Source organism: Dipteris shenzhenensis, chromosome 29 (assembly GCF_047967505.1).
Source record: "Dipteris shenzhenensis isolate YYH24624 ecotype China chromosome 29, Dip_SZ_1.0, whole genome shotgun sequence".
Lineage (NCBI taxonomy): Eukaryota > Viridiplantae > Streptophyta > Polypodiopsida > Gleicheniales > Dipteridaceae > Dipteris > Dipteris shenzhenensis.
Window position 1 is genome coordinate 556,312 of NC_141624.1, and position 27,984 is coordinate 584,295.

A 27,984-nucleotide genomic window follows, 5' to 3' on the forward strand; every position below is an offset into this window, starting at 1 on the left:
TTACCCCATCCCTACATGATGCCCCTACATCATTGTGCAAGCCTTTGGCTTTGTTATGTTGCTTCTCTGCAAAGACTTCAACTATTGGTGGACTCCCAACTAAATATTTCACCCATAGGGAAGGCCATTTGAATGACAAAAAGTCATTCAACTTGATTGGATAGTAAAAATGGTTTTTTTGTATCCATGTGGGCAAAGTGTTTCCAAAGTAGTAGAGCAACTTTGGGATAGCATTCAGCCACCAAAGTCCATCCTTTAGGGCATGATATACTAACAAGGGTGGCTTATAAGCGCAACTGACCGCAAGTGAGCATATGATGCTGCACACACACACGCACACACACGCACACGATGGTCACCTTGTGCAGATTTGCAAGCTTCATCTGCTCTGTTTCGACAATCTGCTCAACAAAGATGCCCAGGCAATTCACAAAAATATGCAGCTTGGCTTCATGGCAATCAGTTCTACACAACAGGGGCACTGTGCCTTTCTCCACAGAACGTTTTGTTTTAGCATAGCCGCTCAAGCTTGCGTTGGTCCAGATGGAAGCAGTAGGTTTTTCAGCCGGTTGCAACTGCGACTCACTGCGTACTGCGATCCGTAAATAAATACATGGAGACAATTGTCGAATGAGCAGCTCAGCACTGGAAAGAGACGGGAATGCTGTGTTGTAATGAAATCTGAGGCGTGGAGTTGAAGCTGCAGCGGTAAGTCATACCATGTCATCGCGTACGCGGGGGACATTCTTTCTCATCAACTCTTGCGAGAATCCAAAGAAGGAAGCTGACAAGACGGGAGGAGGGAACAGAAACTGTGATGGTGGTCGTCGATGGACGTGAAGGGAGCACGGAAATGGTAAGCGAATGAAAGGTGGTGCAGAGCAAGAGATGAGAAAGAAAAGCAGAGGAAGAAACAGTAGCGGAGAGATTCATTCGAAAAGGGAGGCAATTTTGTATATGCGACAATGCGATTAGCTACGTTGTGGCTGCATGGGGGCCGTCGGATCATCGCTTCCTTCTTCCCAACGAAGAGGAAGATGAAGAAGAAGAAGAAGAAACAAGACGAAGAAATAGAGCAAAAGAGGAAGCAAGAACCCTCCCTGTGCCAATCCCTTCATCTCCTTGCCTTTCGAATCGCTTCTCCCTCTCCTTCCTCTTTCTCCTTCTCTGCTATCCATCTCTGATCGCTCCCGCTCCGCTTCCTTCTTCCCTCTCCTTCCCAACATAACTTTCTTCTTCATTGAAGTTCCTTCCTTCGCTCGGTTGTCCCGTCGCAATCATCTCCTCTGTTCCAGCCCTTGTCCCGGTCGTCTCGTCTTTCGTACGCACCTGTGTGGGCTCCAGCACCCTGCTCTATCGATCCGTCGCTTGTCGTTGCGAAAAATTGCAGTTTTACACAACGTGCAGGTGGAAGAAGAGGAACGGAGGAATGCGATGAAACTATCGTTTCATTCACGTTAGCGACACCCGCCGCACGGTTCAGCCGCGTCGAACCTTTGCCTCGGCAACTCGCGTAAATCTTTGGCCCTGGGATCCATTCGCTGTCGCTTGGCTACTGGCCACATCGGTGCTGAATTACCAGTGTAACATTTCAAGGTTTGCAATCTACGACGGGTTAGCACCAGCTTAGCTAGCACGTTGTGGTCATACGCCGGTTTGAAGGTCAGGATTCGAGCTAACTATGCCTGTCCAGAACAAAACGCCAATCTTTCCAAAACTCAAACATGCGATCATGGTATTAAGATCTGTTCCATGCCGTATGACAAACTTGATCCGCGATACTGCAGCTACGGTCCTATTCCTCGGAATGGCAGCCATCGCAACGTCCGGCTGGTTTAATCCGTTCCAGAGCAGTTCCTCCAACGTCCTGCTTTGGGAAACAGGCGTGGAAGTGTTCGCCAATTTAACAGGGATGACGCCGGAAGCGAAATTTACTTGGCAAACCTCTTACAGGTGAGCTCACAGTATTCATATTACAGCGCTCCATCAGCGGGTTTTACCATTTAACAATGCTCTACATTTTCGCAAGAACTGAAACACTCGCGTTGAAATATTTATTAGCATCAGCTTATACAATCGTGTGATAGTAGTTTGCGAGCAACGGCCGGGAGTGTTCTAGGGTTAGCAAAAGAATGTAGTCTACGGAGGTCGTATCACAGTGTGGAAATGTTACTAGTCAAGCTGCAGATGGGGACGTTTTGATCTTTACGTGACTTTCCAATAAGATGGACTCGAACAACAGAGCATCTACAACAGAGTGCTCTTAGCACCATTACCAGCCCTCCCTCATGTTCTGTGCCCTGTCGTTGTACACAGATATCTTAGTGGGAAACAGACATTACTGATTTTCCATGCCGACTGACCGCAAACAGAGTGCCCTTGTGAGACTTGACATTCGTTACCACAATGTCAGAATGCTTCAAACGCCACTTTCAAATTGGCAATCCTAATCCAAGTAGGTACATACCCTTGCCAAATCCAACTTCCCGTTGTCGATAGAAAGATTTTCGCAATGCACTGCCTCTTTTCAATTCTAATGTTCGCTTATTGACCAGTAAAGTGCTTCTGAAATCTGTACGTAACCGTGTTTTTCTCTTGGAAATGTTAACGTCAGCCTTTACTCAAAATGTAATGAATATTTGTGAAGTCAATGAGCACGGACGACAGGGGCTTGAACTAAGTCCGCCCTAATTTTGGTGATGAAATATATCGGTTTCTCAGAATTGAAACTTTCGATAATTTCAAAAATTGAACCAATTCATATTATCACATATGTATTTATGTACATATGTCAAGTTTTGAGTTAATTGTTTGTTTCCATGGTTCTCTAAGGCATGAATGGTACAAAATGCAGTCAAACATCTATGCCGCTGTTGTACAGTGTCTTCTCCTCTAGTTTCCCAGCTTTAACAGTTTTATTTTGTACGATATTATTCCGAGACTACCACGTCTGCAGCCGTTGCAACAGTACAAACAAGGGCGGTAATCAATGTTTCAGAGTGGTAGAGAACAGCCATAATTTTGTGCCCCTCATTTCTGTGCTCTGTTGCACCCAGAAACTGTAGTGTGAATCAGATATGAGCGCTCTTAGGTTGACAAATAAAGTCGGTGTATTTGGAAAAAGGACATAAACTCATTTCCATTGCCAACGGCATTTTCATTTGTTTTCATCCTCGCTTGTAAACCAAGAGCATTATGTGCAGCTCCACATAGTTCTAAACGTATCAATAAAGAGATGCAAACAACGTATCACCCTCTTCTCCACTTTGATTTATGTGTGCATTTGTTGTTGTTGACCATGTGTGGGTGCACAACATGTCAGCAGCCTGGTCTTGACTTGGTTATGTTATGGCAGGCATGAATATAGAAATTGTGAATCAAAACATTGCTGTCATATTTAGACAGTGTCTCTTTGTCTAGTTTCCAAGTCTTTGTATAAAAGCACATATTCGAATGGAAAATAGTGCAACACATTGTTTGAATCTGTCTATTGACAAAGTGTGTTTGGGCAAGGATACATCGTTCTAATTGGATTTGTTAAGAACTATGTGGAGCTGGGTATCATGCTCTTACTGGGAGATGAAGAGTGCACTTGGCGATGGAAATAACTACGATGCCCTATTTAACAAATAACTAGACTTTATCAATCATATATATACCTTTGTAAGACTAGAATATATACAATCAACCTGGAACATCGTACAATGTTCTGATTTATACTTGGACTTTATTAATCAACCTGGAATATCCCACAAAGAGTGCTGATGTTTGCTTCTCACTAAGATTGCCAGGTGCAACAGAGCACAGATAATGAGGGACAGAAAACTATTTGTGCGACCACCAGTGTCACTCAAAGTTCTAATCGTGCCCACTATGGAAACTGATATTAGCCTTTGCTCGTATTATTGCAAATTGCAATTAATACAGACATCCCTTGGAAACTTGAACAAGACATGTATCACACCTGGCAGTCTCACATTTCCTAAAACTTGGGCCCGTTTTCCTCCCCACCCCTACCTCACCCCTAAGAGCAAGATGTTTTATTGACGTCTCTTGCCCACGTTTCAACTTGAGCCCCAGGCCCCAAGATTTGATTTTTCAGACTTGTGGCCATTAATTCTCCCAAAAGGCCCCAAGATATGGGAACTGCGTGGCATGTCAGTAGCACTCCTCTTTAGTCAGGAATTTTATGGAAGCATTAATAAGTGAGCATCCTCACTTTTTGGCCTGATGTAACGAGTTTTTGGGGACCAGAGTCTTTGGATTCGAACTTAAAAGTATATAGCATTACATTGCATGATTGACTGTTTGTATTTTCATGGTAGTACTGGTTAATGCCACTTGTGAAAGGAGTTATGACTAAGACTTGCTGCATCTTATACTAGACCCTCTTTGTCTTCTTGTTCCAACTTTAAGAGTTTGTATGTTACGTCTCAAAAACGTTTGCAGCCTCTCGTCTTCGATGCTCTGTTGCAGTTGACAACAGCAGACATCAGTGCCGTCCTGATTTGACTGACGATATCTGCAAGTTAATTGTAGGTGCAAAATGTGAGTTATCTGAAACTACTATTGTCAAGTATGTGTTCGAGACACCTTGCTTCTCAATTCAACCTAATTGGGAACTGAAGGTCAACAGGTATCCTTGCTTTAAGTCTTAGTCCAATTAACATGTATATATCCTCATGAAAAGGTTCAATAAGCAGATTTAAGAGCAGCCTGCTGCTACGTCTTCATTACTGGTTTCTCCGTCAGGATCTCCATCTCCTGCATTGCTGATAGAGGCATTTGGCTCGTTGCTTGTGGATGTTTTATAAGAACGGTTGTCAGGAGCATCAGCCTGTTGTCCCATGTACTGATTCAAGCTAGTTTCTACAACCCCAAAAAAAAGAGAGGTGATTAATTTCTAAAAAAAGAGAACGTTGCTTAGCAATGGTGCAGGTTGTCAGGAATTGACAGAATCTAGCCAGAGCACACTTTGACAATCTAGTATCGCAGGTGACTTCTGCAGCAAATAGAAGAGCTATAGTTGCAACAAAAGACAATGGATGGATGGTGCAAAGATGGAATTAAATAGCTGGAGTTTTGGGGGTTAAAGGCTCCCGCCAAAGAGGGAGAAATTAGAGAATTGATGACAAAGAATTTTTTTGATAAGCTATGCATGAACCAGTAGAGGAGATTGACTTTTACTAGAAAGTACTATGCCATATCTTGGTCTTCAAGACATGAAATGTAGGATGAGGACCAGCTTACACGATCTAGAATTGGAAAGGGCAGGTGAAAAAGACCAAATCTCCTATGAGAAGAAAGAACTTTCAAGATATGCCCAGGAGGGGAGTAGAAACTGAAGAATACACACTTCTCTATTGTGGAGCGTATATTCACATCAGGGAGAAATAGAGCATTGACGCCATATCATCCAATAACCTAAATACCTTTTCGGTTTACCACAGCAAACAACTAGGATTATGTTTGAAGGAGATTTTGGGGCACATAAACAAAGTTTGTATGTGGCATACAGGGTGATTAGATCCTTTGGGTCTCCAGGAAATGTCATATCACATGTTTACAGCCTGGAGGCCCCATTAATCCTGTTCACCTATCATGGGCAAACCAGGTCATGCGGGAGGATCTCCTACAGCTCCAAACATACAGAACTTTGTTTATCGCCCTGTGAGCTTTTGTAAAGCTCAAATTCTATTGCTTGCAGATCTCAGAGGAGGGTTTCATTGATCCCATGCCATGAGTATGTCAATTAGGCAGTTTCGGCTATCCTCATACTGACTGCATATGAGTGAGGACCCATGATAGCTCTGCACCTTATGCGACATGTAGGAGCTTGAGTCATAGGAGCACTTCGCCTTTAGGTGCCATGTGAACTATGAGATCTAAGGACGATACCAATGCCTATTTAGGGATGGATTCGTCCACATGAAGGAATGAGCACAATCAAATATATCCCTCTTTTAGAACATACAAATTGCGCTTGATGGGTGTATTCACAAAACCCCTAGACAAGAAAAACTAAGGTACCTTCTGACACCGTGCATGAGGTGCTTGTTTTCAGTTTGCAAAAATTTGTACTCATCCTGAACCCACAAAACCTTAGGGAGCCTGCACATAAACTCTCTTGAAGGTTCCCGTTCAAGTACTCTTGACATCCTTTGATAAACTGACCAACCATATGGTGCAGCTAAGGATACAACAGAGCAGGTTGTTCCCACCTTTGCCACTGGAGCAAAGGTCTCTTCATAATCTAGCCTTCTTCCTATTTGTACTCCTTGTAACAAGGTGGAATTTATACTTCTTTGTCATTCCATTGAGTGATAATCCACTTTCTATGGCTTCTAAAATCACTTTCAGTGGCTTTTTGCCATGATGGATGACCTGTGCATCCTTATATGTGTAAGGCTCAATGGAAGAACCCATTATGGTGCTCAACAATGTCAGCATTGGCAAAGCCTTGTCACTGCCCTGATCCCCCCCACAGAAGGCTCTGCATTTTTCACGTTCCAGTTCAAGCAAGAATCTATTTTCCAAGTGTAGTCAGACTCCAGAGCGTTTACAATCATCATTGACATCACAACAAGATCCTAAACAGGGAATGTACGTGGCTCAAAATATCTCATGTAATCCAAGCCCCACACGAGGGGAAAACTAAAGGCTCATCACCAAATACTTCGAAGCACACGAATTATAATCTTGAAGGATGTAACCAAGGTCTAACCAAGGATGTGCTAATAGACTAGGTTGAGACCAGACCTAGTACAGGATGGGATATGAAGCATCCGATATGGCAGCCTTGAAAATGACAACTAGTACACTACAGGATGGCCACAGCAACTATGACATTGGTATGTCATAAGTTGAGATTGTCTTAGCAGTGATCCTTGAGTTATGACTCCACCTACCACATGGATGCACCAACCTACTATCATGTGGCACAAGTAGGACTGCATGGTGATACATGGCAGTCATATGTAATTTGTAGTAGCAAACTAGGGTCTCAAAAGGGTCATCCAAAAGGAGATAGACTTCTCTAATTGATGTATGTTGGGCGCACTGCCTCAAGGCAGGTTATAACATCTTACAACATCACTTTGTATGGGAAACGTGTTCTTAATTAAAGGAGCTCTTTTGGTTAGGTTGGCCTAGACCCCAGGCTCAAGGATGGCTAACAATGTACAGAGCCTATGGCTGCGAGCTGAGTCAGCTTGCTCATCTTTGATAATTCATGTTGATTTGTGCTTTGTTTTTGCAATCTACCTACCTTGGAGTCTAACTCACCCAAGGATGATCATGCCCATAGTTGAGGTCAAGGATGAACTCTAGCTTGAAGGGTTGCTTAAACCCTTGAGCCTTAGATCTAGACACCAAGGAAGCTACCTAATAGATAGAATTGTGGACCCCTTGTCACATGCCTCTTCCAACTGGCCACCATCCCCATTAGAGTCACCAGAGACACATTTTGAGGTATAGCACCCCTCGAAATGTTTTGCCAAAATGACAAAACAAGGCAATGTTTAAATGCTAAGACTGCTTTTGTATATTTTAAGTTCTCTCCTACAAACTGAGAGGTACTAGAATATGGATTTCAGAGGAGCTCACCCCCATTCAGCTCAAGGCAAGAACTGCAGAATTGAAAAAAGTAAAAGAACCTCGAAAGGAAGGAAAATGGGCTGTTTATCGAGATGGTATAGCACTAAGCAGAGATTTCAACCCTAGACCCAAAGACTCTCAGTGTAAAACTGATGTCATTAAGGCCACTTCACAGAAATAGTATTAGACTCTACTAATGTGCTGAATAATTCGAGCTGAGATGCCTTGTGTACTCCTGGACTCTCTCTGACTCTCAGAGATGTAAGTGTTTCCTTTTGATGTGTACTTTGTCTCATAGTCCCATGAGGGCTTCTGCAGACATTAATACATCTTTCTATCTTTCTCCTTGAGTCTCTCCGTCGCAGCCCTCCTCCATCGTAGCCCTCGTCCGTCGTCACAGCCCTCCTCCGTTGTACCCCTCTGCTGTAGCCTGTTATATCCCCCTCTCTCAACTCACCCGTTGTAGCTCGTCCTAAGTCCCCTCTATATACCACAGCTCCCTGACCCGCCTGTAGCAGCACACAGCAGAAGACAGAGGAGGCACAGCAAGCCGCCTGCGTCACCAGCAGCGAGCCGCCTCCGTCACCAGCAGCAACTCACCACCTCCACCAACGTAGCAGCGATGTGTCGTCACCCTTCGGGTCCTTTTTCCCTTTCAAAGTTCTTAACGCCCCAAGCTGGGCTGAGTCCCTAGCCCAGCTTGGGGTTAGTTCTAGCAAAGGGGTTTTCAATTTTATGAAGGCCAATATGGGGTTTCCTGAGACGAAACTATTTGCTTCTACCACGGCCAGCAAGCCCTCATACTCTGTTATCGCAGCAACACCAGCCCCTATGCATTGACTTTCAAGCGAAGGATTGGCACAGATCCGCACGAGCAGATTTACTGCTTACAAAGAGAGCTCAGGCTCTGGTTGCAGCCCTAAGGAAGAAAGTAAAGGAGATGGAGAGCGATGTCAAGAGAGAAATCATACAGGAGGTATTGCAGATACATAGTGAAGCAACACCTACACCATAGCTGGTGACCAAAGTCTAGAAAAGAGAAATTTTCAGCAACAATGGACAATAAAATCTACAAAAGCGAAGTAGATGGAAAAGTACAAGAGCAGGAAAAGAGGGCTGCTAATGCCCAGTATCTACACATAGGAGGAGTACCTGGTTGGGCATGACGGAGCTTGGCAACAAAGATTGCTAACATGATAGCAGCAACCCCTCAGGTTGAGTGGGACTTAAAGGACATAACCTGTGTTGCCTATGTTGGGACACAAGCCAAAGTGGTTCTCAATGATAGTAGCGCAAGAAGCGAGATTCTTATGCAAACCAATAAGCTGAGAGGCACCAAAATATGGATCTCGGAGGAGCTCACCCCGACTCAGCTCAAGATGAAAGTCACAGAAATGAACAAAGTGAAGGACACTCCTAAGGAAGGAAAATGGGCTGTCTATAGAGATGGAAAAGCACTTACCACAGATTTCAAATCCAAACCCAAGGACTCTCAGTCTTAAACTTATGTAATGCAGGCCAATTGTCTTTCGTACCAGATTGTAGCTAATGTATAATAACTTTGGGAGTGGTATATGCACTTCCAAGAGACTCTCAGTCTATAACTGATGTTGGTGTTTATCCTTTTTGTGTGTGCACTCAACAATGGACGGACATGCAGATCACATTGAGCGACCTCCCATCCATGCTCAGGCCCCCACAGGGGTTACGATAGCCTGGGTCAGGAGCAGAGTCATTGCTAGGAGACCGAGACGGGCAGCACCCACGGACAGTCATCGGCGCTCCATCGCTGGCTACCCATTAGTACCTCCCTGACATAGATATACCCTTAAAGACGAATTGCATTGACCAGAGCCAGCCAGCCTTGATGGTGATTGACTCGATGATGATGACGATGATGCCATTATTGATGATATGACTATGTACTACTTAGCGCTTAGCATTCAGCATGGGTGATGATGCTCGTTTAGTAGCTCCACCCTTTCTGCTTGTCGCATCGGTTTCCTATTAGTCTCATAGACCCATCGGTCTTCTGAAGAATTTAATAGACTTTCTTTCTTTCCTTATTTCTCTCTCTCTCTCTCTCTCTCTCTCTCTCTCTCTCTCGCGATGATTATGTATGATCAGACTTAGGATTCAGCACGGGTGATGATGCTCGTTTTAGTAGCTCCACCCTTACTGTGATTTGTATCAGGTTTTCTTTTAGTCTCATAGACCCATTGGTCTTCTGAAGACTCTAATAAAATTTCTTTCTTTCTTTCTTTTCTTTCTCTCTCTCCAGGTTGATGCCATTTTTCAGACAGTGACTTTTCTCCACAGAGTTTGGGACCTACCTCGCAAGAGACTTCCGAGGCTGGCACTAGAGTCCTCCATATGACTAGCAGAGAGTGGGGTAGGTACAGCATGGTTTGCATGCATCATCGCATGGTTTGCGAGTCACAACGTTTAGATGGATCAGCTTCCCCCGTTTCAGTATACCATGGATGCACTGCCCGAGTTGATCCCACGGGATGAGATTAACAGCATCATACGGTTAGATCTCATCCAGCTTCACACATCTCGCACTTGGGGGGGGGGACCAGGAGTTCCCCACCAAGACCCAACTCTACTATGACCACTTTCTGAAAGTATCGGAGGATGGGCTCATCATCAGACCTCAATATCTCGAGGACAGAGGAGTCTCACATGCACTAAGGATTGCCATCGGACAGATGCGGGTCTCGTCCCATCAGCTGAGGATTGAGACAGGTAGAGCAGCACGCATACCCAGAGAGCAACGAACTTGCAGGTTGTGTACGATGGGGGCGGTCGAGACAGAGGAGCACTTTCTATGTGTCTGCCCAGCCTACTATGAGATCTGGGGGCGTTACCACTGCCTTTTTTAGGAGGGGCACGGCTTTGGCCCACTCTCACGACGACTGATCCACTTTCAGGACCAGGTCTATATTGGGCTCTACCTGATGGAGATGCGACGACACAGAGAGACAATACTACGACATATCAGAGAGCAGTAGGGTAGGACCACCGCACCATAGGGTACTGAGGTAGACCGAGCGCAGAGATAGGTCATAGCCTACCTCAACAAAGTTGAGAAGATGGTGTGTTGCAGCAAACCATGGGCTGGCACAGAGAGGGAATGAGATGGATGCAATCATGGGGTATAACAACCGCTGATATACCAGAAGATGCAAATGAAATAAGGGAGATTGTGAGGCAAAAAATGCTAGAGGAACTCTAACAAAACCCAGGTTAAAAAATGCAGTTTAAAGAACAAGAAATTAACTCAATGGAAAGCCATGGAATGCAGAAATACCTTAGGGAAGACATATCAACATTTAAACGACATCTAATCTACAAAATTGGAACTAGTTCACATGATCTCGAGGTAGAGAAGGGTAGATGGGCAATGCCACGGATTCCCAGAGAGGAAAGAACCTGCAAAATCTGCCCCACAAGGGAGGTGGAAAATGAACAGCATGTACTTTTAAGGTGTAGAGTCTATGCACATGTTAGAGAAGGCTTACATGGATGGAAAAGCACGCAGTAGAGACTTCAAATCCAAACCCAAAGACCCTCAGTCTTAAACTGATGTAATGAAGGCCAACTTTATCATAGGATCTAGATGTGTGCTATAATAACCTCGAGATGAGATGCCATGTGCACGCCTCGACACTCTGGTTTATCCAGATGTTGTAAGCCACTCTTTTTTGGTGTGTGCTTTTGTCCCATAGACCTGTGAGGTCTTCTAAGCATGTACCAGGAGTGCTAGCCCTGAGCACCTGAGACTCTTCTGTTATTTTGCTACTCTAGTATTTTGTTCACTAGTTTAGCACTTTAGCTTTCAATTTTCAGAAAGGGTCTTAGTGAATCCTTTGCTTCAGCCCTCATTGGCTGAGTTACCTTTTGGTTTTGCACTTTGTCTCATAGGCCTGCGAGGCCTCTTGCAGACGTTAATACATCTTTCTTTCTTTCTCTCTCTCTATGTGGCGTGGGCCACTCTGAACGATTTGTACGAGACAGACAACATGTCCTGGATCTTAGCTCTCAATCATCAGTTGTTCAATATGAGCATGGATGAAGGAGATACGGTCCATGACCATCTCACAAAGGTGAAGGTAGTGAGAGATGAATTCGAGTCAGTTGGTTAGAAGATGGACTCAAGCCAGTTGGTCTTACTGGTACTTGGGATGCTACCAAGGAGTTCAAGGATAACTCTGAGGATGAAGAGGACACTTCAGAAAACAAGAAAAAAGAGAAAGCATAGGAAGAAGGGCTTCTACTATAATACGCCATACCATTTTGCGAAGGTCGTAGAAAGAAGAAGGCAGATCAGAAGAACAAGAAGGGGGTCTAGCTCAGAATCAAGGGCAGGGGAGTCAGAAAACCAATGTGGTAGTCAGCGGAGAACTATTCTCGATGACATCTATGATGTGTTATTGAGGTAAGATATGCAAAACTAGGTGTCACAGTGAGGATGTCTGATATTGAGATGTGGGTAGAAGAGGAGACGTAAACCTTTGTGAAGGTGCAGGAAAGCATTGAGTGCTTGGACTCTTCTAGGTGCTTGGTTGATAATATTGACATAAGGGAGAATTCCATGGAGTGGCCCTAGGGTTTCAGGGTCCGATGGATGCTGTGGTTCAGAAGGGGACATTACAGGACTATACAGGGTAGTTGGATGTGCCTCCATGAGGTACATGGTTTGCTTTCAGAGCAAGCACACAAGCAGGACGACATTCTAGTATGTACTTTATGTAATTGATTTGAGCCTTTATAGCATGCTTTGGGAAGAATCTTCTCTTCATGTTTCTTAGGTAATGCGAGATTGGAAGGTGTATGCCTTCCTTGAAGATAGAAGGGAAAGTGTGGTTGCTTCTTTAAATATCGGAAGCAGATTGTTGGAAGGTGATAATGGGGAAAGCACACTAAAGCTAGAGGAGTACCTACTTAAGAGCTCATTGTGAGCTTATGGTCCAGGTAATCTAGAGATATTCTTGGGACTTCATTCTCAAGATGCTTGCTTGGTTGCAGACCTTGCTAGAGGAAGGAAAGGTCGAAACAAACCCATCGAGCACAAAGAGACCACGCTGGCAATGGCCACTCATTAAAAGAGGGACAATGGGAGACTGTTTGCATCAGGTGTACTTGAGATCAATGGCAAGAACGTGACTGAAGGAGGTGGTGCCATGTGGTGCTACCAAGGATGGAACTATGTACCAAAATGGTTTGCTTACGCGAAACCAGCCTGGTTAGCTGATGGAGCAGTTTCATCAACGAGTTAGGATTGGGCCAAGAGGTGTCGGTGAGGGGGTTTTGCAAAAGTCACCTCCCCATCTATAAGCCCCCATATGAGGAGAAAGAAAGAAAGAAAGAAATTTTATTAGAGTCTTCGGAAGACTGATGGGTCTATGAGACTGAAAGAAAACCTGAGTCGGGTTGCATAATACTTCTTTAATAAAGGCAGTTTAGATTGATCTTCTAGAGACAATAATTTGATTGTAGCCACTGTAACCATCCATAGATGATACATCTGATGTCTTGCAACTTGATCCAAGATTTCATTTGTGAAGGGTATTGAAAATTGGTCATAAACAATTTGTGCATTCAGCTTTTGGTAATCCATGCATACTCGGTGTTTACCATTTTTCTTTGGCACCACCACAATGGAAATAACTAGTCACTGCGGTTAATAGCATAAAATGAATCCAGCAGGAAGAAGTTGATCTAGCTCAGCTTTCACTTGTTTAGCATAATTTGGATTCATCCTTTATCTTTGTTACTGAATTGGTTTAGCATCTCACTTGAGGAATTCTATGTTGACACAACTCGGGGGAAATCCCTGAAGATCAACATAGGTCCAGGAAAAAAAATCCTTATACCTGGTAAAAGGTTCTTTAACAACCTTGAGTGGCTTGGAAGAGAGATTGGCACTTACCACCACAGTTGTAGGTTTGCCTTCTGTTCCAAGATTGAGTTCTTGGGTTGGTTTTGGCACCAACTGCTTAGTTGCGAGGCATGTAATGGTTATTGGTGTCTCGGCTTGTTGCCTCTCTCCTTTAATCTCTTCAATGAAATCTCTTGGAAATAGATCTTTTAGCAATTTGCTCGGCTTTCAGTTTCTATTTGATGTCAGTAGTCACTTGGAAAATATCAATCTCTTTGATAGGAAGTATATTTAGTTCCATCAATCACGACTCCAGATCTTGAGGAAATGGATCTGTAACTTTCAAATCTTTAGGCCGATAACTGCTCGAAATCTTCCTAGAAGCAGATGTCTTGATTATCAGTTTTGACGATCATTTCCTTTGAATCTGTAGTACCTTTGCACTCTTAAGCCAAGGCCATCCGAACAGAATAGGGTAGGCATTTTGCTCCATGGTAATCGCAATAAAACTAAATGTATAAGAAATACCGCCTATAGAAATGACAACATCCTATAGCATACCTTTTGGGTCAACTGGTCGTTGATCTACCATCCGCACTCGGAAAGGAGATGGCTCCATGGTAATCACAATGAAACTAGCTGTGTAATAAATGCCGCCTACAGAAATGACAACATCCTGTAGCTTACCCTTTGGATCTACCATCTGCACTCGGAAAGGAGATGGCTTGAATAACTTCAAAAATAATGTTTACTTTTGAACCACCAGCGACTATTACACCTAATATGGTCTGCTTTTTAACTTTGATGGTGATCACTGGTACTTCTTCGTCGATCACTGTTCGTAGATCAGTGTTGTATCAATGGCAGGTATGGTAACCAAAGAGTCGACCTTCTTCGGCTGCTCTTTAGATTCCTTAATTTGCTGGGCAAAGAAATCATGGCAACTAAGGCTGATCATATTCTTGAATAATTCCCATACTTGGACTAGCTTTGTGCTAGAATCTAATGAAGTGCTGGATTCTTGAGCACTTTGTTCCTTAGACTTTGAAGACTCGCCTAGTTGAGCGATGGATAGTTAAGACTGCTCGGATGACGTTTCCACTGTTGGTGCTTTGTCCTTCAAATCTCTAGCAATTTTAGCAATCCTTTTGTGCCTTCCAATTGACATCCTTATCTGATGGACCCGTATCTGCAGAGGTTGCAACTGGACCTTTCGACTTGGTAACCACTTGGGCGTCCACTGTGTTTTGGTAGCTCGGCTACAAATATTCGGCACTTTGGATCCACTTCTTTTCGTTCCATATTAGTTTTGAGGAACTTCAAATGTTCAGCCCAAATTAGACAGTCAGAACGGAGATGATTCTCTCCATAGGAGAAACATTTTCTTCTTTTCCATACCCTTCCTTATCCTGATCTTTTTGCTTGGGTCGTGGTGGCTTGCCACTGTCAGGCTAGGTGTCAGTTGCTACCTAGTTAGCAGATAGTTGACGATTGATCGCCAAATGTTGATGCTCTTGTTTGCTCACTCCCGATGGGTTAACTCACAAGTGCTTGGTGCTCGTGAACAGACCCCAACCCTATGCAATGCTTAGGTGAAGATGCCCACTCTTGCAATTCTTAAGTGCTGATCGTGCATGCTCGGGGGTGACAATAGATGTCAACAAGATAACTCGGAGGTCGGGGTTGTTGTTGAAGGGAAAATTGTGTGATGACAGGGGATTGAGTTCTTAACAGTTAGAAAGTATAGCACTACAACGGAGACAAAATGGAAAGGAAAGTATATCAAAGAAATCTGTTACAACCAAGACGACTTGGCTTGTAGTGCACACTTAATAGCAAACTTCCTAACCTACCAAGCCAGGTGAGAGGGAGAGCGTGAAACACATTGTCACTCCCTCCTTACTCCCTGTTACAACGCTTTTCTAAGTTTACTGTAGAATTGCCTTCTGTGGTTGCCATACTCGGCTCGTTGGACCACTGCTCGGGGATGGTTCGAATTGGTTGGAAAGGTGGGATATCTCAAGCCAAGATTTACCTGAGAAGAAAGGGACCAGAAGGGACTTTGTGCAGTAGAAAGTGGTGGACACTTTCTGGAGAGGATGTGAGGCGAAAATGGAGTTTTACAAGAAAGAGATCAACCCCATGTTAACATACAATGAGCAATAGTACCTCAAGGAAAATATTTCAATATACAAGAGTTAGGATATTTGCAGATTTATAATCAGCTCCCATGACCTGGAGGTAGAGACTGGTAGATGGACAGACACTCCCAAGCAAGAGAGGCTCTGTAAAATCTATAAGGACTGTTTGATTAAGGATGATCATCACTTTATTTGGCAGTGTCAGGGATATTCGGTTATCAGATTGGCACAGGATTTGCAGACGGTGGTACCACAGGATCTGATGATGTTCCCCCTCCCAGCACGACAGGTTGGATCTGGATGGCAATGCATAAGAAGACACCCCTAGCATGTAGGAGAGAGCACTTGGGGGGATCTTCACGACCCTTTTTAGTCTTTCATTTGAGAATGGGTGGCTTGCAGGGATATACAGCCCTGTCTAGGACCATGTATGCCCATACTCTTCATTACTAACTTTGTCTTTTTTAGTTCTACATGTTTGTAATTTTGTTTTATTGTCTTAGTAACTTTAGATTGAGGTTGGTAGGTTTACTTACTCTAGTGTAGATTGCTTTTGTTTTTCTTTTCCAATGGAGTTGTGTCTAGAACTCTCTGGACCTTGTATATTGTTCTTTTTTTTTCTAGTCCCATAGATCCTAACGGGTCTGCTGCAGACTTTAATACAAGCATTTCGTTCCATTGATTACCCTCTGAGGCATGAATGCAGTTCTTCTTCTCTCGTTCTTTGCTTTCTTCCTTTTTGCTATAATAGTGTCTATATTCTGGGTTGGGGATTTTATAGCTTAATAAGCACTGGTTTACCTATAGGATTCCAGAATCTTTCAAAACATAGGTTGTCATCCTGCTTCAACATGTATCCACTTGCTTGGTACTATTTCTTTTTGTTTTTCAATAGTATGCTTATTAAGAAATGAAATGTTTTTCCTTCTGTTCAGTTACGGACAATGGGGACTAGGTCTAGCATTTGAGGGTGGACCCCCTTGCTTGGGGTTATGGGCATTAGTGACCCACAAGAGTGATGGCCTCTCTTTGAGAGGGACATCTAGAAACCACACCCCACCTGAGTACCCAAACATGGGACCAATCAAATGCACAGATTGCATACCGACCTAGGAACCATTCAAGAGAATGTTCCCTGAGCTTTGGGTGTGGGCCTGGCAGCATGCCAAGAGTAATGGAGATACAAGATAAGACGACAAACAAATGAGCTCAGTATGGCTCAATTATGACCTTAGAGTACGTCAATAGATAGTCTAAGCTGTTAGGAACCCGTGTGTGCGATCAGAATTAAATTCTGACAACTTTGAAATTTTAGGGTTTTTGGGAGTGACGTGGCAGCTGACACGTGGCAGACTGCCACATGGAATCTGAGCTGGCAGGTCAGTCCACCTGTCCCACACATGTGGCAGCATGCATGGCAAGTGGCAGGGCATGCAGGCCAAGTGTTTGGCCCCAAATCTGGTAGATTTGGGGCAGGTTGTGGGCTGTCCACTTTGGGACTGCAGCCCACCAAAAATCTGGGACAAGTGTCCACCTTCCACTCTAGGCCTAGGGGGGGGGCTGAGCCTATAAAAGAAGGCCTCTCCCCTTCATTCCACACATGAAAATTTCGTCACTTTTCTTCTCCCTCCTTTTAGATGATGCAGCAGAACCTCTCCAGCTCCTTGGGCCAGCTTCTCCCCAGGCCATTCTCTCACCTCAGCAGCACTTTCTCTCTCTATAACAGCACATTCTCTCTCTACAGTTCCAGCCCCTCCTCTCCAAAAATCTGCTCCCTCTCAGCTCTTCTGGAACAGCAGCAGCATCCTCTCTCCTTCACCTAGCCTGGAGCAGCCACAGCCCCTTTCTCTCTCCTGCTGCAGTCTCTCTCTCTCTACTGCAGAATTTCTCTCTCTACTGTTCCAGCCCATTTCCCTTGCAGAAATCTGCCTTTCTGTGCACCTTTGGAACAGCAGCAGCTCCTCTCTTACATCTCCTCCCTTGGGATCAGCATAGGCACTCTCTCTCTACAGCTATCACTCCATAAAAGCTTTCTCTCTCTAGCCTACAGGCTGTTTTTCTAAGCTGTTCTCATTCCAGCCCCATTTCCACACTCTCCTCACCCAAGGTAGCTTCAGAGGCATCAAGGACTTCATCTACAAAAGGGCCAAGTCACGAAGGGAGCCTGTATTGTCAAGTTTATCTCATTTACAGCACTATTTCATGTTGTTTCTACTATCTTTCTAGAAACTAGTGTTTGTCTCTAATGTTGGATGTAAGTGGTGATTGTTGCAGGCTTCTTCCTTGTGGATTGGGCAAGCCAAGAGCTGAAACCTGAGCTTGGAGTCCTCCTTTTTGTTGTCTACCTTGTACATATGCTCTTGAGTCTTGTATCTAGGTCCTAGGTTTTCACTGAGTTCATCAGTTTGGAAGGTGCATTGCACCTTGGTCTTGTATCTCCATTTTCAAGAATAAAGTGAGCCTGGATAAGGGGGGGGCCCCGTCTTGGCCCCTCAATCATATTGCATTCTCCAATGATGTCACTTTGTGTTTAAGCTGTATAAGTCTTAATTCCAGCCTAATTGCAAACTCTTAAGTTCAAGTATATGTGTTTGGCAACTCGCAATCAACTCATTCAAATGCCTCTGCAAAATCCGTTGTTTGAATTGATAGAAAGCACCGAGTAGTTTACATAGGTGGCAGCTTATGCTTGGGTAATAATGAGAACATAAGCGTAGCTTTGCTTAGAACATTTCTCTCCTTGTCTTGTTTTCTCATGAGGGCATGAGGGCAACCTTGAAAGGGACCAGAATATTGTTGGATGACGATCTCACGCTGTTGCAGCAGGAACATGGGAGAGAAGGGATGGTACGGGTTATGGCAGCAAGAGAGGCAGGGAAATGGGCTGCCTACAGAGATGGCAAAGTGATTATTTGAGAAAGAGCCGACAGAGGTGACAAGGGAGAAGGGGAGAAAGGGGAGAAAGAAGAGGGTGAACTATGACGGTGCCAGAGCCGGGAGAAGAGTGCACAAAACAAGCTGAGTATCGCTGTATGGAACTGTAATGGCACACTTTGGTCCAACCCAGGTGGCTTCTCGGAGACATACACAGGCAAAGACATCATCTTCTACACTGAGACACATGAGAGCCCAGAAAGAGGGCTGCCCACAGTGACAGGATACACCTGGGAGTCTGCTCATAGGAACGAAATGAGGAGAGATAGTGGGGTACGAGGCTCTGGAGGTGTAGCTATCCTTTTCAAAACACACTTGAGGCCACTCATATCTGTGGTACAGAGAGAGGAACATGCACGTCACATGTGGATACGAGTGCAGCCACTAGATGCCCGACCTATCTTCATTGCAGTATGCTATTTCCCTCTGCACATATCATCATATGCCCATGATATCACTACAGAGGGGCACAGCCCTTATGAGACGATACATGACGATATCATAGAGTTCTCCAGACAGGGAGATACCCTCCTTCTAGGGGATTTCAATGCAAGGACAAGGGATAGGCAAGTGGGCTTACTCGACTTCACATATGAGAGAGGTCCCCAGATGATGCCAGAGTTAGATGCAGTAGAACTTGGGATTTAGAGACTCTCTGCAGATACTTTGCATGTGACAGCATACGGGCGACACCTGCTTGAGTTGGGAGCTGTCCACGACCTAATCATCTACAATGGCCTTCAGAGATGGCCATCATCTGAGGGATTCACATGCTTCCCACATGGAGGTGGGACTAGCACAGTGGACTACCTATTGGGCCCACTGGCTTTTGTCTCATGGATACATGACCTCACCATACCCCCCCCCCCCCCAACTTGGAGCTGACCACTCATATCTGGCCTTCGATGTTCTTGCTACTACACCAGGAACAGGGAGAGTTCCTACCGCTACCTGTACCCAGATCCACTTTGACCGTGCTCTTGATCCAGTGTATGTGCGCCACTTAGCCAGAGAGCTTCCGGCCTTATTGGAGGTTGATCTAGACCTCGCCCACGCCTCAGCTACCCTTGTCACAGTGATACAGGATGTTGCCACCAGATCCTTTTCTATGACCCGATCTTCACGGATACGCGATGGGAAGGTGCCTCAGAACTCCTGGTTTGATTATGAGTGCAAAGAGATGCGAGCCCATCTCACACGGGAGCGAGCCTTGGGTCAGTTGATGCCAACATTGAGCAAAATGGAATAAGGGTCTCTTTGTCCTCCGAACTGTCCAAATAGGCCAACTTATCAGCGTAAAGCCCAAAGAGGGTGCGAGATAACGGGCACTTTTCTTTCAGTCCAATACTAGAGGTATCTAACACCCCTCTAGATACCTAGCGTTAACTGAAAGATGAAACTACAAAAGAGAAACACATGTGTATGGCCCTTGGGGACGAATGTCAAGCACCAGCCATGAGTTCTCAGAGCTCTGAGTGGGTTCTTTTGGGTCCCATTAAGAATCGGGGTGTCTCTTAGACATGTGGGAGACCTGCTACTGTCGTCATTGGCTCCAATTCATAAGAGCCATGGGCATCATGATGTGGCTTGATGCTACGACGTTGCAATGGGAGTACCTTTAACCTTTAATGGTGCAATAGCTTGCTGGTCTTGTAGTCAGCCTTGTAGGCTCACGAAAGCAAAAGGATGCACAAGAGTTGGAAGCTGTCATATCAACTAGAAGAATGAAAATGAAAGTTTAAAGTACTATAAAAGAGAACCCTAGGACCTAGTGTCCTAGTGGTACCACTAGTACTAGGTGTCGTAAGAGACTAAAAGTACCAGGTGACCTAAGTGCCAATAACTAAAGCTACATGGCACATACTAGGGCCTAGAGGGCATCAACACGACTGGGAGGAGATGGCCTACTAACCCCCCTCCATGGTATGGGCTGAAGTATTCTGGAAATGTCTCAGAATATATGGTATTTTCTGGTCATGGTGGCACATGTTCATCCAAAAGGATATAGCCACCTATGAATGTACAAGGTATGCCAGATCATGTAACAAAGGGAACCAAGTGTAAAGCCTATCGGAAGACTTCGAACTTGGGACGAGGAATTGCATTTGTAAACATATTTGCTATGTTGTCCTCTGTGGGAAGGTAGGACAACTCTATGTCTCCTGCTGACAACCGCTCTCAAACATAATGATAGTGAACTTCAATGTGCTTGGTACGCGCATGAAACACTGGATTACGCGCAATGGCCAAAGCACTCTGGAGGTACATCATTTGCCATGCCCTGTGAATGTAACTTGGCAAGAGCTCTATAATTGAGATGACCCATTCTCTCATGCTGAAGATGAGTTTCAGCAAGCTGTGAATCTGAAATAGCAAATGCTTCAATAGAAAGTGCAGCTGAGTGATAATCAAGGTGATAAAGCCCCTTTTGCAAAGTGCTAGTGAGAACTATGGCATTGTCATCACGAACATCATGTACTAAGTATCTGTATCCATCAAATATCACTCTGAAACCTGAAGTGGCAAATGCTGAAATTGAAATCAAGTTGACTTCAATTCCAGTCACAAAAAGAACATTTGTCAAAGTGACAAGATGGCTTGAAATGGATGTGAGCTGCACATCTCCAATTCCTTTTACAGCATAGGAAGCATTATTAGCACATGTGACAGTCCCCCCTCAAGGTGCATTAGCTAAGGAATGAAACAACTGTCTGCAAGAAGTGATGTGCTTTGAAGCACCACTATCAAAATACCAAGACTGAACATCATTAGCAGTGAAGAATGCATTAACTTTGGAGGGATCAAAGGAGCAATGGATAGGCCATGCCCAATCATCCTGGAAAGCATTTGCATGTGATGCATCTGCTGGCTCATGGGATTCAATTGCATGTGATGCATCTGCTGGCTCATGGGATTCAATCGCATGTGAGGCATTTACTGTCAATCCTGCTTTCTTCTTCTCCAAAGCAATGCGCTTCCTGCATTCTGAAATTTCATGCCCTGGCTTGCGACAATAGTTGCATCTTTTCTTCTTTGACTTATCTGCTGTATTTTGAGATACATTGGAGGAATTGCCACTGTTAGGTGCATATTTAGGCTTGCCCATAGGCTTGGAAGCCTTGCCTTTTCCTGTCTGCTGTGAAGCAAATGCATGATCAGGAATAGTAGCTTGCCTATTAGCACGACTTTGCTCTTCCTGCAAAAGCAAAGTGACTAACTGATCAAAGAAGTAGTGGTCTGGATTACCCATGGCCACTAGTCGAAGGGTTGTAGCAAACCCTTGATATGTATTTGGCAGCCCATTCAATGTGGTACTGATAAGCTGAGAATTTGGCATCACCTCATCAATATTGGCAAGTTGTTCCATGAGGTTCTTCACCTTGGTCAAGTATGCATCCATAGAATCACCTTCATTCATGCTGACTTCTTGCAATTGCCTTCTTAAATATGCAATACGTGCCTCATTGCGAATCTGATAAAGAGAAGCCAATTTGTCCCAAGCATCCTTTGCTGTCCTGCATGACCGGATGTGTGGAATAATGAGTCTCTTGTATGATAAAGCAATACATGAATGTGCATTTGCAACTCTTGCATCCCATCTTGTTTGTTCCTGAGTTGGAGGAGCAGCAACAGGAGTGCTAGAGGATAAAGCATCGGGAGTCGTCCCCTTTGCAGAGGGACCAGCATTAGGGCAGCCATTGTAGCATTGGCTGGCCTCATATCAATCCCAGAAACAATGTTCCAAAAATGCCTTGCAACAAGAATATGCTTCATGAGATAAGACCACATAGGATAGTTGGTGCCATCCAACTTATCATCTTCATGAAGACTGCCAAATAAATCATGATTGTTGCCAGTCATTGCAAATAGGACAAGTAAAAAATGCACTGACAAAGTGACCCAAAAGATAGCCTCAAGGCTTGCAGCTGCAAGAAAATAGGACTTGCTGTCCAAATCTTGAAAAGCCCCAAAATAAGCTGTAATTTGCAAATGTGATCAAATGGCCTGTAATTTCTTGCCAATTTCACTGCAAATCTGAAAGTATTGTGCAATGTGCTTGCAATAGCCCCAAAAGCCCCAATTTGTAGAGCAAAACTGAGCCAAAAATGGAGCAAATTTAGGAAAAGCCCCAAATTGTTTGCAAATCTGCAATCTACCTGCAAAATCTAGCCCGAATGCCAAAGCCCCAAATGTCACCAAAAATTGCAGATCTACTGCAATGTCTGCTCCCAAAATCGAAGCCAAAGAATGGCTGAATGCACAGCTGAGCCTGCACACGAATCCTGCGAGTACAAAACAGTATGTACGGAACTATACGATCAAATCTGATGCAGAGGTACGGACTGTACGGAATTGTACGGACGGCCGTTTTTTTGACGCGCAGTACGAAAAATCTGTATAACTGTACGGACGAGCTGATGCACCGTATGAAAATCCGTATGACTGTATGGACTGTACGGACTCATACGGGTGGCAGGTCGTGGGGTCACGTCGGAGCTGTGCGGGACGTCCGGTACTTGAGCTTGACAATGGAGCCGAAGTGCGGGAGCTGGAGCTGGAAGCAGGAAGCTAGGAGTAGGGAGCAGGTTTGGGAAGGAAGTGCTCTTATACCACTGTAGGCTCACGGAAGCAAAAGGATGCACAAGAGTGGAGCAAGAAGTGAAAGCCGTCACATCAACTAGAAGAATGAAAATGAACGTACAAAGTACTATAAAAGAGAACCCTAGGACCTAGTGTCCTAGTGGTACCACTAGTACTAGGTGTCATAAGCACTAAAAGTACTAGGTGACCTAAGTGCCAATAACTAAAGCTACATGGCACATACCAGGGCCCAGAGTGCATCAATACGACCGGGAGAAGATGGCCTACAAGCCTCTTGTTGATTCAGTGCCTTTGGAGGGTGGGTTCAAGCTCCCTTGTCTTGTAGTGTCCACTCACCCTAGGTTCATCTCCTGTTGAAGTCATCTATGATCTTCTGCTACCACTGTCTCTGTCCTTGTCTAGACATGGGTAGTAGAAGTTTCTCTGAGACAAAAAGATCCATGCGGCATTGATCTAGATAATCAATCGTCTAGAAACACTTGGTCTGACAAGCAATGGTTCATGTTGGATCTCATAATATTTGGGGCTATTCATAAGTAGATGCTTGTTTGTCTACATATTGCAAACAGTGCAAAGACTGAAGTCATGGTGGTATGACTTCCCACCTCTTGTCTTGCCTTGATCTATCATCAATCGGGATTGTGTTTGGAGTGTCCCATGGCTATCAGTATTGCATGTGCGAGGTGAATCTATAGGTATTCTAGCGCCTGAATGAAGCCATCCTTGGACAAGAGGAGGAAGTGCTCTGTAGGATGCCAATTTGGTAGCAGTGGCTGTGATGGGAATATCCATGTCCGTTATCCTCTAATGACCGTGCTTCTCCTATTGTGCTAGTGTAAGAAAAGGGCATCTAAGGAGTATTGGTATGTGGGGAGGTAATCACTGGACATTCCCCTAGAGTTAAATTATTTGGTGGCTCGCACTTACCAGCACCTCTCATCCCATCAGCTGTGAACTGCATGGATGATGAGAGCTCCCTCCACAAAAAGCTTTGTTTGCCCCCCGTTAGTCTGGCTATACTTTTGAGCCCTATCAATGTAAGTATTGGTCTAAAACAAGGCATTTGGGGATATGGGCCGTCCTCCTAACCAACATATGGCTTGTCTACATTGTTTTCAGAAAAACATGGTATGCTACCGTTTTGAGGGTTAAACAAGATGAATTTCATTCATGTGGCCGGCCCAAGATGGCGCACGAAAAAGGGGTGAATTGAAAACAGAGAGAGAGAGAGAGAGAGAGAGAGAGAGAGAGAGAGAGAGAGAGAAGTAGAAGTAGAGTCTATTAATGTCCTCGGGGGGCCAAAAATGACCCATGGGACCCGTCTCAATACAATGTAAAATAGAGTCTCCTCAAGGAGAGGGGTCAAGAGTCTATGAGTTCCTGATGTCAGGTAAAAAGACGAGTGACAAAAGATCCCAATGCTGCTGGAGAGGCAGTAGAGAGAACTGATGTCAGTCGAGCGGAGTCCTCCAGTATCTGGTGGTAGTCCTCCTTGATATGTGCATATCGTGGGCACTGTAGAGCCACATGTGCCTCCGTCTCAACTGTCTGCATGTCACAAAGGGTACAGACTCTAGCATGTCTGGGCTGATGCATCCAAGCTCCCTTCTCAATTGCAAATGTATGAGATCTGGTACGAAACCTGGCTATGTTTCTGCGATATAGAAGGGGGATAGGTTTGCTAATATAAGGCTGAGCAGGAGTCTCTATGGACATGTATGTAGACCAACATGTGGGATTTATGTTGTCTTGGTAATATTCCAGCTTTACCCTCTTTTCACTTGTCAGCCAGTGAGTTTGCAAAGTGCTCAGTAAAGACAGTTGAAACTCTTGCATGGTGACCTTTTCAGGCGGTATGGTCAAATATGCTTCCACTTTCCATCTGCTGAACCATTTTCTTATGTCGGTTCCCCATCTTGTACAAATGATCTTACTTTTGTGGTTCTTTCGAAGCTTTGTGCTGGCATTCCATGCTTTATGAGGCAACCTATCAGGTTGCATTTGCTGCACCTCTATTAGGTATTGCATAACTCTGATTAGTGCATGAAATTCAATCGGCCTCCTTCCCGTTTCCAACAGAAGTATTGAGTATGGAGTAGTGGGTTTGACACCAAGGTGTCGCCGTAAGAAAGCCTTTTGCATTTTCTCAATATTATTCCATGTAGAGGCTGAAATACTGCCTCCCCATACTTCCACTCCATATAATACTGTCTGTACTACATATGCATCAAACAATACATTCCGAATTTTCCAGTTCCTGGTGTCAGTGTGCCTGCAGTCATTCTCAAACTGGTAGTACTTCCCCCAGCCAGTGTCCATCCTTCTGTGTATACATTGCCACCATCTGTGATCTGCCGGGATATCAACCCGTAAGTATTTGAAGGTGCTGACATACTCAATAATCTGTCCATCAAAGGTGATCTCAGGGGGATGTTCTGGCTGATTGGTACAGACTGCCATCATCTTTGTTTTTCTGACATTCACTTGCAGCCCACTTTCCCTACAGAAAGTCTTGAGCACTTGTAAAAGTTTGTGCATAGAGTCCGGATCGTATGCAAAAAGAACTACATCATCTGCGTATAGCAACAATAGCACTGTCCATAGTCCCAATTGCGGTCCTTGCAACCCTTCCTCTGTTGCAAATTCATTGATGAGTTCCTCCAGTTGATCAATGCATATTCCAAACAAGGTAGGTGAGAGAGAGAGAGAGAGAGAGAGAGAGAGAGGATTTCAAGAAATACAAATAGCAATTGCAACTTAGCCCAATCATAAAAATCCAAATGGGAATTTCAAAAAGTCAGCATTTTTAGCTTCTCAAATTGGAACCTCCAATTAGACCTTCCCATGGGCAGGCCAAAAATTCCATGGACAAATAATGGCAAGGATGGTGCAAATCAACAGAAGAGAAGGGGAGCATATGACATGACTCCAAGGAAGGGAGAATCTGAGGACTGACCGAGAGAAAGTGCAGAAAGGACAAGAACACTCTTGCTGAATCCATAGAAAATGCAATCAAACAGTGAATGACTAAGGGAGTGAGATAGTTTTGAGAGTGGGAGTTTCTACTGCTCTCTAAAAGTGAAAGTGAGCATTGAATGTAAAATTGTCTCTTACCTCTATTATATAGCCAAACCCTAAAAATAAAAACTCAATCCTAAAATCCCAATTTTCTGGGGAAAAATTTAGACATGAAAGCACAGGAAAAGAATCAAAATAAATTACACCACATTTTCTTTGCCCTCCATTTCTTGAAACAAGAACTTGGGAAATACCAAATAATTTAATGGTACACTAGTCAAACACTTTGTTGGGGCAGTGTTGGGTTTGGGAAATTCTGAGTCTTCTGCACTGCAGAGAATTACAGGAAGAGTTACCCACATCCATATGCTTTTACACCCTTAGAGTCTTAACAGTACGGGTGGAGAAGCTTGGGGGTGCCTTAACACTCAAGCAAGCCTTGCACTAGCACTCCTGGGTTCATGGTGAGCGTTAGTGTGGATAAGTGAACAGTCACAGCACAAAGCAGAGGGATGGTTTGATGGAGAAATGTAGTCTTTGAAAGGCTGTGGATGCCGGGTTGGATTGGTCCAAATGGGTTGGCCATGGATTGACTTACTGTGAGGACTGGTGAGGCCCTGATGTAGGTGGCTTTGCGGTTGATTGGGTATGTTGCCCCGTTGTGTTTGGATTTATGCGAATTGTGCGTATGTGATCAATGAGCGCTGTGACGTTTGTGCACGGGATCTGCGACTGGTGTGTGGTAGATGTGGAATTGTGTGGGGCAGGGAATGTTTGTGTAGACGGCAACAGGATGCTGTGAACCAGTGCTGACACACCTTCTTGTGGTTTACGTGTTTGCAGGTTTGGAGGCATTGCATTTATATCTGGTGATGCAGGTATTTGTGGCAGGGGTGAAAATGATTGGTTCTGGTGCGGCACTGCGAGGGACTTCCTTTGTAACATTATAGGTCTAAATGCATGCACTTCTTTTGTCATAATTGTGCTCATTCGCCTTTTACCCTGTATGTCTCTCTGTTTGTGTGTTCAGAGAAAAATTTCAATGGAACTAGGGTCCAGTACAATGAACTTCCGAAGGCACGGTAGGTGTCAATTTCCCTGCTTTTCAATTTGCAGGTCCTTCATCTTCACCGACAAAGTTTTTTACCCTCGAAAACAAATGAGGAAAGACAATCCATGTTCTGCTCTTTGTGGAGATTAGATCTTACAAGTTCCTATTGCGAGGGTAGGCATGATCACTGCTTATTTATGATTGTTTTCAGAAGAGAACTTCAAAAGAAAATAGGGAAGGACCTCTTATTGCATAGCCATTTATGAGAAGGAAAAAAGTTGCATGTTTAAGTTCTGAAAACTTTGTCCTGTTGTAAAACGAGAACATGCAATCCCCAACACTTCGAATGTCCATGGTGCTTCACTTAAGATAAATAAGTTAACCATGCAACCTTCTCTTACATTATGCCATGAACAACAAATTAGACTGCGTAAAGGTGCTATATACTTACTATTCATATCTGTTTTAAAGCAAAGAAGTTGCAGCCATTCAGGTTTTTGTACAAATACAATACTTTTCTTATTTGCTCATCATTAGCTTCTTACTTTTTTGTTAACATATTAACTATTATACTCTGGGAGTATCAATTTATATGTAAGATCTTCTAATGCAATTTATCATTTAAAAGTCCTAAGATTGTCAAATATAGAATGGGAGCTTCAAAGCCCATTTTCTTATGTCTTTAGGTGTGTACTATTTTTTGGCGTCATTTGATCTTAGGTAGTGTATACACCTCCCCGCCCCCCCCTCTCCCCTCT

The 27,984-nt window shown here is 44.2% G+C and overlaps 1 protein-coding gene across 4 annotated transcripts; it reads left to right on the forward strand.

The window, feature by feature from the left end:
• The first annotated feature begins 369 nt into the window (after positions 1-369).
• On the forward strand, positions 370-27,486 carry LOC147882282 (uncharacterized). Of its 4 annotated transcripts, none has more exons than XR_015543898.1 (3): positions 370-1,953; positions 2,317-2,459; positions 27,019-27,486. XR_015543898.1 is itself a non-coding variant. In XM_087401022.1 (3 exons), exons 2-3 carry the CDS (start codon positions 1,808-1,810, stop codon positions 27,374-27,376), a joined length of 504 nt encoding a protein of 167 aa, XP_087257148.1. In that variant the 5' UTR covers positions 370-1,662; positions 1,788-1,807; the 3' UTR covers positions 27,377-27,486. The 4 variants fall into 4 exon arrangements, 2 of the variants coding, with proteins under 2 accessions (XP_087257148.1, XP_087257147.1); XR_015543899.1 differs by having other exon boundaries at positions 2,317-2,455; XM_087401022.1 differs by lacking the exon at positions 2,317-2,459 and having other exon boundaries at positions 370-1,662; positions 1,788-1,953.
• The last annotated feature ends 498 nt before the right edge of the window (positions 27,487-27,984 follow it).